Source organism: Solea senegalensis, linkage group LG4 (assembly GCF_019176455.1).
Source record: "Solea senegalensis isolate Sse05_10M linkage group LG4, IFAPA_SoseM_1, whole genome shotgun sequence".
Lineage (NCBI taxonomy): Eukaryota > Metazoa > Chordata > Actinopteri > Pleuronectiformes > Soleidae > Solea > Solea senegalensis.
The window spans coordinates 2,741,761-2,762,775 of NC_058024.1; the positions used below are offsets into that span (position 1 = coordinate 2,741,761).

The 21,015-nt window shown below is 42.0% G+C and overlaps 1 protein-coding gene and 1 non-coding gene across 4 annotated transcripts; both read left to right on the top strand.

The window, feature by feature from the left end:
* Positions 1–394: 394 nt before the first annotated feature.
* Positions 395–16,918, top strand: eogt (EGF domain-specific O-linked N-acetylglucosamine (GlcNAc) transferase). Of its 3 annotated transcripts, none has more exons than XM_044024758.1 (16): positions 395–480; positions 2,444–2,702; positions 3,184–3,284; positions 3,486–3,594; positions 4,177–4,271; positions 4,390–4,494; positions 6,162–6,268; positions 6,465–6,568; positions 9,150–9,242; positions 9,561–9,632; positions 10,095–10,181; positions 13,304–13,372; positions 13,671–13,732; positions 14,360–14,479; positions 15,082–15,184; positions 15,387–16,918. In XM_044024758.1, the coding sequence occupies exons 2-16, from the start codon at positions 2,499–2,501 to the stop codon at positions 15,531–15,533; spliced, it is 1,578 nt and encodes a 525-aa protein (XP_043880693.1). In that variant the 5' UTR covers positions 395–480; positions 2,444–2,498; the 3' UTR covers positions 15,534–16,918. The 3 variants fall into 3 exon arrangements, with proteins under 3 accessions (XP_043880693.1, XP_043880694.1, XP_043880695.1); XM_044024759.1 differs by lacking the exon at positions 395–480 and adding an exon at positions 2,115–2,239; XM_044024760.1 differs by lacking the exon at positions 395–480 and having other exon boundaries at positions 2,376–2,702.
* trnar-acg lies at positions 5,080–5,152 on the top strand. Its single transcript has one exon. It is a non-coding gene; the product is annotated as a tRNA-Arg (tRNA).
* Positions 16,919–21,015: the final 4,097 nt, after the last annotated feature.

Below are 21,015 nucleotides of genomic sequence, written 5' to 3' on the forward strand. Positions count from 1 at the left end.
AATATGGAGGACAATAAATGACATGATAATAAATGAAAGAAATGGATAAATAAATACAGAAATAAATAAAACAATACACAAATGAATTAATAAAAGAATAAAAACATAGGTAAATAAATACAAAAATAAATTTAATAAATGTATTTATCAATGTGATTTTTTATTTATTCATTTGTTTATTTATGTATTTATTCATACATTCTTTTTTCCCCTTTTATTTATATAATTTATCTTCCCCCAAAAGCTGCAGCGGGTGTTGGCGTAGAAATCAAGGCGGCTGGAGGCGGCCCTGTTTAAAAATAAAATAAAATAATAATAATATGGCGTGTAATTGTGGTACAACAGCGCCACTCGGTGGACGTCACTACACATTGCGTGCCGGTATGAGGTTTCCGGTGTTATGGCGACCGCCGGCAGATGAACACAGTAGTCACGACAAAGTGGAGGAGAGTAAGCGGACCAGTGTGTGTTTGTGTCCAGGTAAAAACTGTCACCGCAGCCTCATTTACCACATTAACTCTAACATTATCACTCAAACTTTAACATTATCTCATTAAACCGCTTCTTCCTTTTGTTTTACATTTCCACGTTAGTGTGAATGAAGAACTAACGCTAAACGTTAGCCCGATTACTTCATATCAAAACACACTAGCATGTGTCACGTCTGTTTGTACGTGTTTTATACGTCATAAAAACAAATTACGTCATAAAAACGAAGTAACTCGTGTGTTACAACTTCGCGCGTGATTGTCCGTCGTTAACGTTACGGTCAACAACAGTCTTAACGTGACTGTGGTCGTTTAAACACGTTAACTCCACTAACTAGCAGGTTGTCACAGCTAGCGGAGTGTGATGATTACTCACACACACAACAGTCAAGCTAACTAGCTGAACAGCTAATTAACGGCAGGGGCGGTTCTAGAACCAAACGACTAACGGTTAAAGTGACTTGGGTGGGCTTTTAAATAAAATGAATTGATTTAACCATAAAACAATGATATTTTATTTCTCCATCGCTTGACAAAGAATATTAACTGCCATTTTATTTGTGCTGCTTATAGATATGACATCAGGGGACCGATTTATACAATCATTACATATTAAATGATCATAAAAATAAGATTTAGATCATTTTAAAGTGTCTGTGGTCTAATGTGACAATTATAACGTCACACAAACTATAAATCATCACTACATTTCATTTCAACAGATTTTAACTATGAAATAATGAAGTGGCTGCAACTAATGATTATTTCTTTCACAGTTGATTAATCTGTCATGATCATGTCCATGATTAATTGACCAGTTGTTTGGGCCATAAAATGTGATCAGTGTTTCTAAATCCTTGAATTAATGATGCCTGAAAAAGTCTTTCTTTGTCCACATACCAAAAATAATCAGTTTTTCAGAAATAAATAATCAGAATTTTTTTTTAAGAAGCTTAAATAAATATCTCAGAACTTGTTTTATTGTGCAATAAAGCCAATAATTTGAATATCAGAATTATTGACAATTAATTCAGCAATAGCATTTCTTATGTGTGAGGATGAAAGTCCAATCTAATGTAAATATGTGCAAATGTTCCCAAAAGCTTTTGTTAAAAAAACAACAAGGTTTTAAGATGTTTCAAAAAAGGTAGAAATGTGATTTGTCTAAGATCATTAGGGAAAGAGTTCCAGAGTTTGAGGGCTTTAATAAAGTCCCATCACCCCAGTAGAGCTGCAACTAATACTAAATTAATTTCCAACTATTTTGGTAATAGGTTCATTCGCGCTATGTAACAAATAAATCATTAGAATTGATTCATTTGTTTGTTTGTTTTTTGGACAAAACAAGACATTTGAGAACATCATCATTTTTAGGTTTGGGAAACAAATCAACATTTTCTGACATTGTATAGATCAAAAAAAGTAATCAATTAATTGAGAAAATAATTGACAGATTGATGGATTAGCAGCCACACAGGAGTTTTGGATTGATCATTATTAATCGATTACTAAATTGTCAGCTATTTTGATAACCAATTAATAAGCTGATTTTTCAGCTTGTTAAATGTGAATATTTTCTAACAAATAAATCATTCAAACGGAATCATTTTTGGTTTGTGGACAAAAACAAGACATCATTTCCAGGTTTGGTAAACACAGATCAACATTTATTGGTATTCAACGGAGCAAAGAGAGCAACAAATAATCGACACCTACAAGTGAGGCTGCTCCGACAACAAGTGAGAAACAAAGTAAGAAATACTTCCTGCGACATGAACTTTCCTTGTGTGGACCTCAGATCCCACAGGACCCACTGTTTCCCCACATGTGTGTTTGTAATACACACACACAGACATGCTTGTGCTCAGCTGGTGTGTGTGTGTGTGTGTGGTTTGCAGCCAGGATTACACACACACACACACTCTCTACAGTCTCCGTCTCTTATCGTCTGACAGAAGGCTGTGAGGACTTGGCAGCTGTGTCTCACATGCCTGTGGAATCCTGACTACTATGCTGCTCTTGGTGGCGCTGGGCATAGTTTCTTGTCACACCGCGGTCACCGCCACGGAGGCTGCGAACAGCAAGCGCAGACCGGCCGCGCCGCAGCTCAACTACAGTGGGATCTCCCTGCCGCCGGAGCACGTGCCCTACTTCCTCTTCAACAACAAGAGGGTCGCCAAGCGGTGTCGCCTGGACCCGCTCTGCCCTTTTAAAGTAAGATATGTGCTCTGTCAATAGCTCGCCGCGGTGCAAAAGTCTGAGGTGACCTCTAGGTTTGTTGTCGGCCTTACTGGCGTCACATCCTGTGATTTCTTTTGGCATATGGAATGTTATGATTTCTGCTTTTTCAGCTCCTTAAATGTGAATATTTTCTGGTTTCTTTGACTCGTATAAACATAGACATTTTTGGTTTGTGGACAAAATGAGACATTTGAGAACAGCATCATTTCCAGGTTTTCTGACATTTTCTGGACCAAACGATTACTAGACACAGCCCCCGATTGCTCAGTATGACTTTTTTCATGTCTGATACCGATGCCGATATCACAACCCTTTGTATCTACTGATACCGCAATTTTACTCCTTAACTGTGGAACAGATTTGAATAATGGAAAATGGAAAACAAAAGCTGTTTTAGTCACTTGGTTTTCTTTTATTATAATAAAACAATTCATTGACTAGTATGAAATTGCAGGATGCACTGCGGGACTCGTCGGCCTGTTGGGGATATGAGAAGAACTGCGATCCAGGGAAGCGCTTCAGCTATCCAGTCTGTACCAAAGCCGACTCTGGATGGTACTGCTCCTCACGTCACAGTCACCGTGTTCTCGTTTCATCCTTTACAGTTCACATCATTTACTGACCACACTCTCACTGCAGCCATCCTATGACGTGTCAGACTCTCCAAGTATCACGAATAGTCATAGTCTTTTATCCATAGGAGCTTCATTGTTAGCATGCATGACCCATCTGCCCACATCTCTGCTCCGCTGTCAGGGCTCGGTCACTGGAGGCGGCTCGGGGGATTTTCTGGGAGCAGGCGGATTTTGGCTACGTCAAGGAGCGTCGCTCCGAGCTGAAGACTCTCTGCAAGGCCAGCGAGCCAGTGAGTCTGCTCATTTCCTTAGTTCCCACAGGCCCGACTGAGTCAACAGGAACAAACAACAGGTAGCAAAGAGACGCAGTGATCAACAGGAGGCCACAGACAATAGGCCTGCATTTTCTGTCCTCTTGGAAAGCGGCGGTAGAGACCATTCTCATTATCTCCAACTTTGGAAGTTTATTTTTTTATTAATAGTTGAATTGTTGCATGTTCTCTCCGTGTTTGTGTGCATGGGTTTCCTCTCACTGTCCAAAAAAATGCAGATTTGGCAAATTGGATGCTAAATTTCACCGTATATCAGCTGAGATTGGCACCATGTGAGGATAAAGCTGTAAAAGATGCGTGAATGTGCGAGTGAATCGAATTGTTAAAGGTTAAGTGAAAAATCCAACGTTTTGAGAAAAAAAAGTTAATTTAGTTAGTTTTTTTCACATAATTTCAAAATAAAGGTGTTTGTTTGGATATGGACTGATAAATAGTTAACAATATAAACCTATTTATGGTGATAATACAAAAACATGAGACCTTTGGTGTAAGCTAAAACGTCAACATCATGTCTTATGGCTTATCTTAAATATGTTCCAGGGTCAGTCTACATTAAAATGCAGCAGCCACGCGAGGTTCTGTAAGGCCACAAACCTTTACCTGGACTTAAGAAAGCCACGCAGAGGTCATGAGAGGTCAGTACAAATCAAAGTTGTCCACTTTTTCCTTTTAAAGAAATCCTGCCACTAGTACTAATACCGGTGCATAGTTGCCTGGTAGTTGGAACGTGATCTCTGTCCCCCCCCCGCGCAGATTCAAGGAGGACTTCTTTCAGCCGGGGGAGATTGGAGGCCACTGCAGACTCAACAAGCGAGCACTTGCCGCACAGGGAGAGCACAAGAGCCCCCTGCAGTCCTGGTGAGGCAGAAAACATCATGCATGTTTTTATATGATTGCATGGTTAAAATAGCAGTGTTGTTGTGAATAGAAAATGTGATGTATTGTTTGTTGTTATGTACTGAAATTGCCTGTGTGTGTCTGTGTGTACACACTGAAATGCATTCAAAATTGGGCAGATCTATCAACATGATAGCGCTCCATTATCCACCCTGCAGGTCAGCTCATTGTCTCTGGAAAAAGATTGGTATTTAGTATGGAGCCAGAGCAGTGACATTTTTGGCACTGAAAATTACGGAAGAGTATTAGGGCCACATGTAATTAAATAATAAAACGGCATGAATTCTGAGAAAAAAGTCAGAATTCTGACTTTCTTTCTTCAGTCAGAATTCTGACTTTTTCCTCAGTATTCATGCTGTTTTGTTTTTTCTTTTTTCAACTGAAAAATGTTCCATTGCAAGCTTTTTCCTACGTTTATATATTGTCTGTACTCACTCATATCACCTGCAATGAATATCTATATTTTTAATATCAAACTTAAAAAAAAAAGACATGTTCACAATTCGAAAAAAATGTGTACGACATCGACTTGCACACGTTTTCATCGGGCTAGTGGCGCAATGGATAACGCGTCTGACTACGGATCAGAAGATTCTAGGTTCGACTCCTGGCTAGCTCGAATTTTTTTTTTTCCCAACCAAACTATGGGTTACTAGTCAAGAATACAGTACTTGTGTTTCTTAACAAAGTGGGTCGCGAGACATGACAATACCGTTTATACCGGGAAATGTTGCGTTCAGGTTCCGCTCTCTCCTCCCCACAAACACGGTGTAGCTGCACAGGGCTGTCTGTCTCATCACAACTGTGGATTTCACTGCGAGGCTCCGCTTCCGCCTCTCCGCTGAAATCCAACCTGTATGGGGGTTCTTTTATAGAGAAAAACACAGTCTTTTCGAGCTCGGTTTGACATTTGTTTCTGAAACTGTGGCTTCACGCTGCGACTGGCGCGAGGCCAGCCGTTAATATCTAAACCGGAGTTCCTTCTCTCCGCGACTGACGGGCGAACGCGAGTTCGAGTCTCACTCTCCCCAATAAAATCGTCTACGCTCAAATTCAGTTGAGTTTGCTACACGTGTGCATGTTTAAAACTAACTACATGTAATACTAAAAAGAAAAACGTTAAATGACCGATAATTACATTTATCATATCATTTAATTTAAACCGGACTTCTCCCCGTGACTGACGGGTGAACGCGAGTTCGATTCCCACTCTTCCCAATAAAGTCTTCTCCACTCAAGTTCAATTGAAAATGAAATTTGAAAAGAAAAAAATCGAATGAATGTATTTATTAATTGCACCAGAGTTAGTGTGCTGCTAATTCACATCTGGGCAAACAAATAAAACCAATATTAGTTTGGAGTTCAATAACAATTTATGAAACATTTAGTACATTTTAAATAAAACAAACAAAAGAAAAATATATTCTGATTTTAACCTGAAACGTTTTCAATATTGATGATTGATGACCAGCAATTGGGTCTACATCCAGTGGAAAGCCCTTAGACCTGTAATGGTTTAATTATTATGTACTTATAATAACATTCTTATGTGTTTTATTTCCATGTCAATGTAACATTTTCACAGTTAGATGTTTCTCACTGACAACATGTGTTGTTGTTTTTTGTAGGTATGCTGAGCTTCAAACATACACAGAGCTGGACTTTCATCCCACAGAGGACGGACACTGTGAGATCATCATTGAAAAACCCACCGTGTTCATGAAACTGGATGCAGGTAAGCCACAGAGATTGCTGCTAATTCTGCAGTATGCACACATTTCTGCCTCGACAGTCTACTTACATACACTGAAAGCTTTGACTACAGTTAAATATAAAGCTACAGCCTCGAAAAACAGACTGATGACAGTTCTATCGATGCACATTTACATGTATGACACACTGACAGTATAATAACTGTGTTTTTCTGACAGGCGTAAACATGTACCACCACTTCTGTGACTTTGTCAACCTCTACATCTCCCAGCACATTAACAACTCCTTCAGCACAGACATCAACATTGTCATGTGGGACACGGTAGGTTGTCATGTGTTGACGTGAGCAGTTCAAGCTGAGGGGGGGAAACATGCCTGTTATTATATCTGAAGATGACAGCAGTTCATTAACGTCTTACCAGTTTGCATATTTTGCATGTTTTCCTCGCAGTCGGCAGCAAATGAAGATAAACGTTTCAGATGTTCGTGCCACGTCGTGGTTTCTTTTGTCGGCCTTACTGACGTCACATCCTGTGATTTCTTTTGGCATATGGAATGTTATGATTTCTGCTTTTTCAGCTTCTTAAATGTGAATATTTTCTGGTTTCTTTAAATCGTATAAACAAAGAAATCATTTTTGGTTTGTGGACAAAATGAGACATTTGAGAACAGAGACGTGGTTTCTGTATAACACACATGAATAAACAGCTATAACGTTATAACAGTGAGTATAAAGTTAGTGAATGGCGACAGTCCAAACACAAATAGTCTGTTCAACAATATAACCAGAAACACAATGGCCTGGAAATACCCAGTTACTGCAAAGTGGTAGCAATACACAAAAAGACCGCTAGGGGGTCGCTGCAGACCACATAACACTCATGGCGGCATTATGAACTAGATAATTGAGGATAACTGAAGTATAATTTCGGTGTTGCTAAGCCGCCCTTCATTTCTATAGTGTGTACATGACAGTACTGGACATTGTGAACACAGTTGAGCACACAACACAAACACATATTCGTGACAGTAAATTGTAGTGTGTGTGTGTGTGTGTGAGATCACACAAGCAATTAGGGTTTAAACGATCTCTGCACAGTGTTTGTTTGAGGCTAAACTATCAAGCAGAATATGTGACGAAATACAACAAGCATAAAGTGAACGGCACTTACGTAGACACTCAGTTACAGAGCCTTTCGAAACCTGTAGCTCGCCGAACGTGTCCGTGCTGCGTCTGTTACATAAGCGACTCTAACTGCAGCGCGCACCTCACGTGCTGCGTCAGTACTTCACGGGGTTTATGCTGCGTGTCGCTAGACTGACCTCTAGGGGCAGTGCAGGGAAGTTTGCACAGATACCATCAGTTAAAAAGACTTAACAATCCTTAAAACGTGCGTTCATCTCCAACAATTACCAGGGAAATGTCTGGTGTATTTAGCAACAACACTGCTGATCATCACCGGCGTCACAAACCCTGCCGCTGTATTTCAGTTCAGTGACTTTGGCATGGAGGAAGTAAATCTTTTTTTTAATGAACTGATTCTAATGATTCACTTACACTGAAAACCACTGCTTTAAAAGTCACTGGTCACTCGTTTGTGTGTATGTGACGGTTTGTGCAGCCGTGCAGTGATGACTCCGCCCACGTTGAGTAGGCACTATTTTGTATTTGAAAACCAACCTAAACCATGCCGAGGCGAGCCGAGCCGGGACCACGGTTGGACCATAGTTCTCTAAAATCTGCATTTTGTGCCTGCACTGCAGTCAGTGCATGAAACAGAAGAAGAAGATCGGAAAACCTGGATGAAAATAAGAAAAGAATGAAGTCGGAACATTGCACGTTAAAGAATGTGTTAATGAGTTTTATGATTTATGAGAAAAATATGTTGTACTACCTCATGTGCTACGAGGTGACTGGTGAGAGATTTTATATATATTATTATTATTACTTTATTTTTCTTTCTTATTTTCTGGTCGACCATTTCGTAAAAAGGCCAAAATTGTCATATTATATGGTCTACACCTAGAAGCTAACACATATACCTGTGTTTCCCAAAATGTGGGCCGTGAAAGGTCATTAAATTTAAATAAATAAATAATTAATTAAATAAATAAATAAATATGTTTCAATTTTAATTTGTCAATTTTAATTCATACATTGTTATTTATGAATATAAACCTTTCAAATTATAGTCCTTTTCAAATTATATTCCAGCTGTAGTACTAACCACATGCATGTGTTGAAAGATATGCAAATTCAGAGATTAAGTGAAGTGGGCTGATTATTAATCTGCACTGATTTTTTTTTCACATAAAAACAATAATATATATATATGGGAATTATTATTGATTCTAGTCTCGTGTGTGGACTTCAGAGGATTTTCAGATTTCAGAGCAGGCCCTGGCCAGCACTCTTTAAATTTGGGAATGGCTGGTGTAGACGTTACGCATGAAAGACACAAACGCTAATTTTGCTCCAGATTATTATTCTCACAGTTGTTGTTGAACAAGTCAGTGGTACGATTGTCTGATGACGACATCAGGGGAGAAAACAGCGGTTCTGAAAAACAGAATGATTTATGGACGGCCTCATCCGGCCTATTGTTCCCGCCGCCGCGCACAGAGGTAAAGAGGGAAAAGGAAACAGAGGAAAAGAGGAGAGAGCGAGAGAGAAGGAGGGAGATAAAACTGACAGGAAGAGAGAAAGAAAAGCAGTGACCTTTCATCGCAGACTCCTTGCTGCAAACCAAACAGACTCAGTGCCTGTCAGTGAGTGTGCAAAACAAAAAAAAGGTTTGGAATAAAACGCAGAAAAGCTCCAGAAAGTAAAATTTGTTGCTTTGTTTTTCATCTCCGTTGTTAACATTTTAAACAGCATTTGTTCTTTTCTTTCTTTTTGCCAGAGTTTTTATGATTATGGAGATTTGTTCAGAGAAACATGGAAGGCCTTCTCAGAGTATGACATCATCCACCTGAAGACCTATGACTCAAAAAGAGTAGGTATTATTAACTGTGTGTGTGAAGGTGTCTTTGTCCCCCCACATGAGGGTCAACCTCAGCTGACCCCACACTGAGACAAACAACTCTCACATACACACCCAGTCGATTTGGAGTGTCCAAGATAACCTCTGCATGTTTTTGGACTGATGGAGGAAACCAGAGAACCACAGAGAGGATATGCAAACTCCACACACATTTACCCTCAGTCGGACCATTGTGTTGTTTTAGTGAAAAAACCCCAGAAAAAACACAAGCTGGATCTGAAATGACTACCCGTCATGGTCTTCATTTATCTGCTCTCGCTTCTCTTGCAGGTGTGTTTCAAGGATGCCTTCTTCTCCCTCCTCCCAAGAATGAGATACGGACTCTTTTACAACACGCCTCTCGTGAGTCCCCCATCCCACGTCTCACAAATGTTTGTGTGTGTCTTCGCTTGTGTAGCCAATTAAAATCCCCCAGACCCGGACGGCCGTTTCTTTTTTTATTTTTTTATTTTTTACCTCACATTATTCTGATAAACCCACGCAGAACGTGCACTTCCTGCGCTTCATATCGAATGTTTATGCGATGCATTCAAAAGCCCGTATCATTTAAATGATTATTCCAAGGAGATTACCGTAAAGATGATGCCATGTAAACATCGCCGCTGCCTGTATTATATATTTTTCAGCCAATGTGGTGCTACACAAGTGTGACCACATTCAATTTACCCTCAATTCATTTCAAATCTGCTAGAAATACCAAATAATAACCATTTTTAATGCAATATTTGGGTGCATTGTATTGAATGGATGGGGAAATCAATTGCAAAGGTGACTGACATGGACCCCTTCTGTTTGTGACGGCAGATCCCCGACTGCTCCAGTGAAGGCATGTTCAGAGCGTTTTCTCAGCACGTTCTCCATCGGCTGAACGTGCAGCGAGACGCGCCAAAGGTAAGAATAACGTCTGTTCTCCTGCACCAGTGAATGCCATGAACAGTCGGTATCCCACTGAGGTACGCTCCACTGACTGGTTGTTTGTTTGACACTGATCACTTTATTAGGAACATCTTCTAATCGCTTCCAGCTGGCTTTCTTCGCGAGGAGGTGTAACGCTGCCCCTCACAGTTCAGAGGGGATTGATTTTAAATAATGTTGACAGTTACATCAACCTACAGCAGCGTGATTGTCACTTCTGTCTGCATTAGAGCTGAAATCAGGCCTTAAAAGTTAAGCCCGACATTTTGATTGATCGACCTTATTCAAATGTGCGCACGCACACAGCTCTTTTGCCTTTTGTCAAGAATGAGTCATTTACATTTACATAGACCACTTGGAGGCTGAGGAGGAGGATGAGGAGGGGGAGGAGAGGGTTCTACTCCGGAGAGCTCTGGGTCTTTACTCCCCACGTCTGGTGCAGAAGAGTGCGGGAGAGCATGTGCGTGAGAGTGTGACAACGTTCTCTCCCGAGTTAAATTCTGGCCAGACGAATGTCGCCGTCTTGTGGCGGTCCTGTAGTATCACTTCACGCGTGCGCCAGTCTTGCTGAGGGGTGTCCAGGGCAGAGCCTTCCAATAACAATTTTAAAAATTCTGCTTTATGGCAGACATCTTTTGTTTCGGATATATACATTTGTATAAATACAACGTAGGTTACTGTAAAGAAATGGTTGTTTGTCCTGTTCGTCAACAAACGCCCTGCAACATGTATTTTTCTATTTTTCTATTATCATTACAAATGTGCAATATTGGTTTTAACAACACAAGTTTTGCTCGAAGAAAACGTGAAAACTTATCTGATGACGCGAATGCTGTGTCCCCCGTGTGTGTGTGTGCGTGCCCACTAAATTGTTGAAAGTCCATAGACACACACCCATAATGCATCACTATAGGCCGATCTCAGTTTCACAGAACTATACTGCATCGGTTAAACAAATAAGCAATTTCCAGTTTCAGAAAGCAATATTTACGTTACAGCAACTTTGATTTCCTTTCTCAACCAGACAAACAAAATTTGCCTTTGACTCTTTTTAGTGCGGTTACCTAATGTTATTTTGAATAAACTAGATATTTATGATAATATATCACATGTAATGTTATAAATTTGAAGTATTATTAAGCAACTCCCCCCCAAAAAATCCCTAAAAAGTCTCTGGGAATGACTGTGGTAGGGAACTACGTTCATTCTTATAATGACAGATAAAAACTTGTGTTATCCACATTATTTGTGTGAATTATGGGCACAGCTTCCTGTCTCTGAAGCAGAAACGGTGTATTCCACGGTGACCGGACTCTAACCCCCAAGAGCGACAGTGACATTTTTATTAAATGTAACTCATTTAGTTTTAACGTAACACTAAAAGTTAAATATAAAGAGTTAAATTGACTCTTTTACTGTTACTTTAACACTGTCACCCTGCTTTACTTTTCTACATAAATCACATTAAAGCAATGTGACGCAACAGTGTTTGTATTTTCCAAAATAGTAACACATTTAAAGAATGAAATGAACTCCTTTTGTTAGATTTACTGTGTATCGTGGGACGGGAGGACGGTCCACAGAAGACTCTGTTGCAACTCTGAAGACTCTGAAGCGATAACTGATGGGAAAAGCTCTGAGGCGTATCAGTGTTTACGCAGCAATAAGGACGCTCGTGTTTTGTTGAAGGAGGCGGGGACACAATCTTGTTTCTTTAAAGGCAGAGAAAGAGCCAAGTCAGAGCCTTAGTGTCCCAAATCACCCAGAATAAAGTATATATATCTGTGTAGATTCTTCTCTACTCTCAACTCTCCAGTGTTTCTCATAAAAACGATAGCAGGTTTGTCGTACCTGTGCGACCTGTAAACTCCGGTAACTTCTTCCTGCCCGTGGAGGAACTCATTGTGAATTCATGGCGTTTGCTGGATTTATGCTCAGAGGCTTTTGGGCGAGATAGCAGCGCGGCGACTAAATGAGAGTCTTGTTGGCCCTGACCCTGTTCCCGGATCCCTCCTTTCATCCAGAGATTAACGACACGTCTCACGCTGTCTCTTTCTTCTGCAGGCTCCTCCTCGTTTTTTAATGGCAACTTTTTAAATAACGTTTCAGTAGAAGAGGGAAGATGACGTGGTCTGCATACAAACACTCGATTAGGTTAGTGCACATAACCTGATCAGCCACTCTTTAGGTCGTTCAGGCGTGGTTTGTTGAGGACCCCCAAATGCAGAGCTCAAAATAGAGTTGACTTTTTATTTAATAAACAAAAATCCAAAAGAACGACACTTCTGGAGAACATAACGCAGTGTGAAACTGACCTGAACACATGATCCAACAGAGGAGGCTGCTGGGAGCAATGTGTGAAACGCTGCACATCAATCCCAAGAGCAGGAAAACAGAACTGGAAGTAAATCAAAACCAAAGAAAGTACAGAGAGGGAACGGAATCCTCAAAAAGTAAGAAACAGCAAAAAGAGGTGTAAAAGCAGAAGGTTCAAAATAGAAAATCCCTTTAATGGACAGTGTAATGGACGGCGTGTCCAGTTGCCTCCAGCTATCTGCAGAAGATCCCGATCTACTGATCGGGATCTTCTGATCTACTATTTTCACACACAACCACCAATGTCCTGGTGATTTTTAGATTTTAACGAGTACTGGCCGTAAGAGACGATAACAACTCAAACGACCAGTCATTACATTCAAAGTGTAGAGAAGAACTTTGAAACAGAACGGTCGCTGCAGCTGGAAAACACACAGGTTGTCACTCCTGCCACTCTATAAGGTGTCGTCTGTACCTAATAAAGTGGCCAGTGAGCGTATACATGTGCTCAGATGATTTATTAGGTACGGAAGGAGAGGGAAACTTCTCTGCACTCTGAAGAGCATATCAAAAGAAGTAAACCCCTGTTTTTTTGTGTCCACGTAAGAAATTACCGATTAATGTGATTGCATCTGCTCCCTCTCAGCTGTTCAGCGAGAGACGACCGAAAAGAAGAAGAACATAACAGAAAAGAGAGTGAAGGCTTGAGATTATTGTGAATGAGCGTCGCCTGTCTCTTCTGTCCTTGGCTGATTGATTATCGAGTGCGTTGCTTTTTTCAGGCGGGGCGTGTTCGTGTCACCGTGCTGGCACGCAGCACAGAATACAGACGGATATTAAACCAAGCAGAGGTGAGTCCGGCTCCACCTTCTCTCCCTCCCTCCCTCCCTCTTCCTGCCTCGTGCACTTCTCCCTCCATCTTGCTCTCCCACCTGTCCTCCCTTTGAGTCTCTTTCTCTCCCTTTATACAACCCTCCCACTCCCTCGGCCCCTCCCCTCCCGCATTGATTTACTGCCTGCCGCCGTTAAGTGCCTATTTAAAATCTCATTTGCTATAAACAGCTTGTGTGTGTGTGTGTGTGGTCACTGCCCGTGTCTGTTTGGTCTGTCATTGATCAGACAACAACGCCCCCTCTGTTGTTGTTACAGCTGGTAAATGCCCTGAAGACGATGCCCTTACTGGAGGTCAATGTGGTGGACTACAGATACAAGTGAGTGACGGAGCGTTAGCGTTAGCCACATTACCGGCACTGTGACAAGAGTAAAGCGTGAAAAGGTCCAGGTGTGGGAGTTGCTCGTGGGTTCTCTCCGGTTTCCTGTCACACTCTGGACACTGTAAACTGACCGTAGTCGTGAGTGTGAGGCAGAATTATTGTCCGTCTTTGTGTGTTTGCCCTGCTATTAATGACCGTCATGTGTAGGATAGGGAGACCGAATTCACTGCCCGTAAGTATGTCGTCGTAGCCGTAGAAGAAGCCTTTTCTCCGTACGTCAGACAAGGCCCTTGCTTTGCGGAGGCTGCCATCGCGTGCCGCCATGTTTCTACAGGAGCCCGCATGGACAAACCAGCTACAGCTCAACTGTTGTGTTTTGAAGCAGAAGCACGTGGTGCAAGTCAAGTAAAATGGCTCCAAAAGAGGTCTAACGGAGCCGCGCGTATGTTTTTCTTATATTTTGAAGCCGAAACCTGCTACGCAAATACAAAATAAGAGGAAGCAGGAAATGGCAGTCGAGGTGTCACTAATTCTAACACACCGTACCTTTGAAGTGTTTTCAGTTATGTAACATGACCGCGCGGCTGACACGATGACGGTGATGGATGTGTGTCTGTCTCTCAGGGATGTTCCCTTCCTGGAGCAGCTGAGGATCACCCACAACTCTGACATCTTTATAGGGATGCACGGGGCCGGCCTCACACACCTCCTCTTCCTCCCTGACTGGGCTGTCATCTTTGAGCTGTGAGTGACACTTCCTGTCTGCCAGCATGTGCGTGTGTGTGTGTGTGAGTGAGAGGAGTGGAGTAGAAAGAGCATGCTGTGTCCAAAAATACCCCCACATATTCTTGAAGTAGGACTCTTTAATGCCTTTTTAACCCGACCTGATCCGACACCTGAGAGGAGCAGCCGAGGCTTCATCCACGGCACTACATTTTGATTTAAAAACACATAAGGCAGCCCGTGGCCAAGTGGAAAGGGAACTTGACTTGTAACCAGAAGGTCGCCGGTTCAAATCCCCACCCGGCCAAAAAGGGCTGGGGTACCCCTGAGCAAGGTACCCAAACCCCCAATGCTCCCCGGGCGCCACTCAGTGTGGCAGCCCACTGCTAGGATGGGTCAAAATGCAGAAGAATACTTTCCCTAAGGGGATTAATAAAAACTAAAAAAAAAATAATAATAAATCAGGCCCCGGACACACCGGCACGTCCACACTGTCTTGGCGTTTTAAGAGCCCCAAAGACAAAGAAGTGTGGAAACACTTTTGTAATATAAAGAGTAAAAGTGAGGCAGACAGAGGGGAGGAGAGAAAAGAGATAAATTGCCTGTGCGTCTGTCCTTCTCAGATATAATTGTCAGGACGAGAGCTGCTATCAGGATTTGGCTCGGCTGCGGGGCGTTCGATACGTGACTTGGCAGAAAAGGGACAAAGTGGTCCCTCAGGACAAGGTAGGGGAATCTCCTGCTCTCCCTGTTCATCTCGTATATATACACACACACACACGCATGCATCAGCAGGCACACGTTTAATTATATGCAATTACACACACGTTGTTTGCGTGTTTGCCGCCTGAGACGACAGCCTGACAACACAAACACACACACTGTAATTCTATGCTTCTGTTTACTCTCCTCTAACACTTCCCTGCAGGGTCACCATCCCACCCTCAACGAACACCCCAAGTTCACCAACTACTCCTTCGACGTGGGGGAGTTCATGCGCCTCGTGCTGGAGGCGCTCGATCACGTCACGCACCATCCGAAATGGCGGCGCCACGCGCCTCGCGATGAACTCTAGCCTCTGTGACCCGCAGGGGTGTGAGGATTACAAACATGTAACACGCTTAAAGGTCCAGTGTGTAGGCATCAGTGACATCTAGTGGTGAAAACTGCACAGTACTCCTCAAACAACAGGACTCCTCCAGAGAGGAGGGGTTTGACGTCAGGGGCGGAACATTTGAGTGTGTGGGATGAGTGATGAAGTTCTGCCCCCTTGTTCACTCACTTGTAGCCCCGCCCCCCCAGTTCCGCCTTCTACTTCACACATCCACTAACTTGTAGTCTTGCAGTTTACAGAAGGGTATCAAGGAAGTACGGTGAGTTTATGTGGGCGGAAGGCGGCCTCTGTAAAGCAAGGCCCTCGCCTTAAAGTTAAATGTCACACACTGGACCTTTAACATGATGCTGCCTTTGTCTGAACATTTTATGTATAAGTTTGTTTGCCGTGGAAAGCGCTTGGACATCAGTGAGACGTCTGTTTTCCTTCATTATCTCCACCGCGCCGGCTTCGTCCCGCGCAGGTTAGCTAATGAGCAGCTGTCGCCGCGTCCCGTCGCACGCGACGTCCTGTCACGTTCCATCAGTGTCACTCGGACGCGAGCCTCTTCACAGTCGCCGACAATCGTACTGGAGTTCCCGGGAGCACGTCCAGCGTTAACTGCTCTAATATGATAGAAGGACTGTTCACACGTACAATTTTACTGTCGCTACAAAACTTAGATTTCTTTCTTTCTTTCTTTGCCGTTAGTTTGTCGTATTATGAAGTAATGTTTGAAGTGACGGTCAAAAAAAAAGGGACAATATTTGTGTAATATCGTGCACATGGAAGTAGATTAACACTTTAAATGTAAACCATCGTCATTAGCAAATGAATTCACACACTCCTCGTTAAGTCTGTTACCTCCACACGACTCTCGCTCTCTCTGGCGTCGCCCAGCGCTGCACACAGGAAGTGATTTGTCCTACTTGAAGACGGACATGTAACGGGTTGGAGTTTGACTGAAAAACACAAAGAAGTTTACCGCTCGCTAAACAATCCTCGTCCTTTCCGGAGTTTTGACGAGACAAGCGCTTCTCGACTCTCTCTCTCCGGTCAGCTCTGATAGTTTTGCTTGACAAAGCCCCGGACGCCAGACAAATAACGTTCAGGAAGACCGAAACAGCAGAAACCTTAAGAAAAACAAAAATGAGGGACGGTCAGTAAGTGAGACACTCCCACTGTCAGTATTTTGCTCAATCGCGTTAATATCATGTATTATTAAACACACTTTTATCCATTTTATCATCTTTTGTCCGATGAATATCTAAACGTCGTATTTCAAACCTATCTTTCACAGTTTGGCTCCTTCACTTGTGTTATTATTTAAACAAATGTACTTTTTTTGTCTGTTTTGCACTTTGCACTGTATCATTATTATTATTATTATTATTCTCAGTGTAGTTAATATTAGACGTTTTGTATTTTTTGTAACAAGCACAATTTGCATGCAATCTGGTGCAACGCGCACAAGACCAGACGGTGAATTTCTCTCTCTCTCTTTTTTGTGCGTTTCTCGACCTCTCGGTCGGCTCGATGTTTAATTTATCGACGCTGAAGTCGAGTCGGACTTGCGCGCGCTCGTCTTCGTCGGCCAGTTTCACATTCCAAAGCTGTGTTAACTTCTTTTTTGAAATAAAGAACTCCTGCAACGCTGCTGTAGCATGTCCTCTGTCTGTGTCTGCCATATTAGGCCTGAGGGATGGAATTCATCTTAATTTAATCCATCATCTTTTGAAGGGGGGGTGCTCCTTGCAAAATGGCACTTGTTCAGTTTTTGCTGTTACCGTAATAAATCTCGATGGCCTCAAAAACGACTGTGAGGAAACAGTGGGGCGCTGTGGCCACATGAGGGCAGCACAACACCACGCATGAGGGCTAAATCTTCACCCCTTGCTCAGTGTGATGGAACCTGACAGTCCTGCTCTGACTTATGCACAAATAGATCCACTGTGTCACAAGAGGGCAACGTTGGATAAGCTGCGTTTGCTTTCAACGTCGCAAGTTTTTCTATTATTATTCTATTCTATCTATTATTCCTATGGCGTTGCTCACCCAGCGCATATGCCAAAAAAGTTTCTGACTTCGGCGTTTATTTCCAGGTTGTGTAGAGCATGAGCATGCGCAGTAGTGTTACCCCCCATGATGCCTTTCGGCTATGTGAACGTGCCGTCCGTGTGCTCGACTTGCTCGGCGTATTAAAAAAGGTAAAAGGAAACTCCTAATTGCATTTATTCACATTTCTTATAAAGTTTTCACATAGAAATAAGATTTTTCTGGGCTTTTTATGGCCTTTAGGGAGGTTTTATCAAATATGAAACTCCATGAATTAAAAATATAGAATATAAATATCTATACATGTCTCGAGGTGTCGTGTGAACAGTTTTAGAGGCGTCTCTTTTACGATTGTGGTCAATGGGAAAATTGCTTTTTGGGCCCGGGAGTATTTTTTCTCTGTTTTGTTTGCCAGAAACAGTACTGGACAGGATCGCCTGGGAGCTTTGGTACTGATGTCCACAGAGAAAGGACTTCTTTTGGAGCCAAAGGACAAACTTAACGATGCTGCCATCGCCCACTTCACAAGGAAAGACCGACAAATAGATTTGGTTTTCATGTAAGGTAGGCCTCTGTTGTAAGTCACATCAAGGGCGTTTTTATTTTTATTTTCTGGCTTGTGTCTTCCCTCTCCCGCCTCTGTGATTGTCTGTCCCGCCCTAATGTTTCCCACCTGTGTCTGATGAGTTTCACCTGCGCCGTGAGCACTTAATCCAGCCTCCTGAGTCTATATAATCTCCGTGCACCTCAGTTTACCACGCTTTCTCTGGGGTTATCTGCTCAGTTTTGGTACGTTGTGGTAAAAAGTGGGTTCTGTTTGGGTTGGTTGTTTGATTGTGGGCTCCTTGTATTCTGGGATTTTATTTTTGTTGTCTTTTATTTTAAGAAAAAACATCCTGCATTTGGTTCCTCTCTAAGAAATATAGCAAAAGCAGAGGCTTCATTTTAAAATCTCAATGTGCTCTTCCATCATTAATATTTGTTCCCCTTTGCCTTTTAAAGGCAGAATGTTTCATAAAGGACCTCTTTTTACTATTTTTATTCTTTACCACAACCATTGTTTCTCCACTAAATATGGACATATTCAAGTTCATATTATGATACATGATTAACATGTATACCAACTTTCGTTCATGTACATGAAACATGACAAAAAGTCACCTAATGAAAGCTGATTTTCATTTTCGCAAGCCCCGCCCTCTATTTGAGAAGTACTGGATTAAAGCAAGGATTGTGCCTTTTTTTCCCCCATGATAATTCCAAGATTAAAGTCAGAATTCTGGCCTTTTTTTATTTTGTCATCATGTGTCCTTAATTCTCATCAGTGAAAATGTAGAAATGACTGTAATGTACGTCATTACTATGCATTTTATTTGAATTTGACAATGTTTCTTTATGTCTTTATATAAAACTGGGTCCATAAATGAATCCCATGCCCTGATTAACCTCTAGAGTGTGCTGTTCCACACCAAATGCTGCTGGTGCACATTGATGAAAACAACAGGTGAAACACTTGTTATCCCTAATAGTGGCTTCTCTCCTTTTTATTTTTTTTTTTAAATAAAAAGGTCTCTTGTCTGCCTCTATAAGCTGAGAAGGGAACCTTGGAGTGTGTTGCTGGATGCATCTGACCATAACTGGCCAAGGTTTTCCCTTTGATATTTATAGATGGTATTATATACAGCAGGATTGGCAATTTCCCTGATGTGCACAATATACCTGTAACACGATGAGCTCAGTCTGGTGTGTGTGTGTGTGTGTGGGGGGTGCAGCCTTGAGTGTGCAGTTAACAATGGTATTAATAACATACAACACAGGCTCAGCAGAGAAAATGTGACGTAAATTAGCAGCCGTGGACAGACAAGATCCCGTGGGTGGGGGCGAAAGAGAAGACGCAAGGATCCTCAGTGGTGCAGGCTGAGGTGTCACCTTTCAGGGCACAGGCCCTCGGCCGCATCTTAAAAGGCAGGGGCCCTGCAGCTCGTGACAGCATGCGTCGTTCAGCGGGCATCGCTGTCGAGCGCCACATGCTTGTCTTTGTGTTACGGAGCGGGAATGGACTGCTGCTTCTCAATGCCACACGCCTGCTTACATTCTCAAGGAAGACAGAGACATGCAGAGACACTGGCTGTCCAACTCCACGCCACACTGTCGAGGCCCTGGAGTCACGATAACAACCAGGGGGAGGCCAGTGTTAACAAAGAAAAGTCTTTTTAGCCACTTCATAAAATCTACAATATCTGAATATGTTTTTAGTTTCATTTCATCATCAGACACTCTTTTCTGAGTGGAAACTGAACTGTTCTTTTGTAACAGGACTGGGTCATAATGTGGTCAAATATCTTATCACCATATACTTTTATATTTTATATAATATATATATATATATATATCTCAAAACAGTATTTCTGTAAGGCGGGGCAATATGGCCTATAAATATGAAGATATGAACACTTTTCATTACAGATAATACCTGCTTTATTTATTTATTTAATATTTAATTTGTATTTAACACAAATAATTAGGCTTAAAATTGTGTGTTAAGAAGTGACTTTTAAATATAATTGTGTCTATTCCACATATATATGTGTATATATGTGTATATGTATATATACTGTATAAATGTATATTTAAAGGATGAAATAATGATGAAAAAAATGGATATTGTAAAAGTCAAACATTGTTTTAGTACACACACATACAAACACAAACAGGATACTGTGCCATCATGGGTGTTCTTTATGATTTCTCCTCTTTCCTTTAACTTCTCTTTCCTTGTCTGACCCTCGACCAGAGGAACTGCCCTGCTTAGTAACCTCCTCTCTACATCACTTCCTGTTCCCGCCGGTGGCAATTGTTCTGAGGGAAGGGAAGGCAGACGGGATGGGGAGAGAGGAGGTTGGGGGGGGGAGGTTGTTAGTGGTCTTTTGTTCCCGTGTCTAGCTCACCTGGCTGACCCCCACCTTACAGTTGTGACCCCTGTGGGTCTGGCAGAGCCAGTCAGACACCCTGCTGGTGCCTGTTTCCTGTCTGGCTGACTGACAGGATATTCATAGCGTGCAGTTAGAGTTAGACTGCTCGTCCCAGCAGCCGATACAGTGCACTGGCTTTAACAAGGACATTTCCACTGTTGTGATGTCACTCATCTTCACAAACATGAATACAGTTCCTCTTGTGCCACTGCCACAATCATATTATCCATAGGAAAATCTATGTCTGATATATCTTATCACAATATACTCTTTTACATCAATCAGTGTCGATGTACATTACAATGTACACTCACTCATCTACCGCTGTATCCTCCACATGAGGGGCACAGGGATGTTATAATATAAATCAAGACATACATTTTTTGTAAGGCTAGGGTGAGATGGCTGATAAAAAAACATCTGAATTTTAGTCTCTA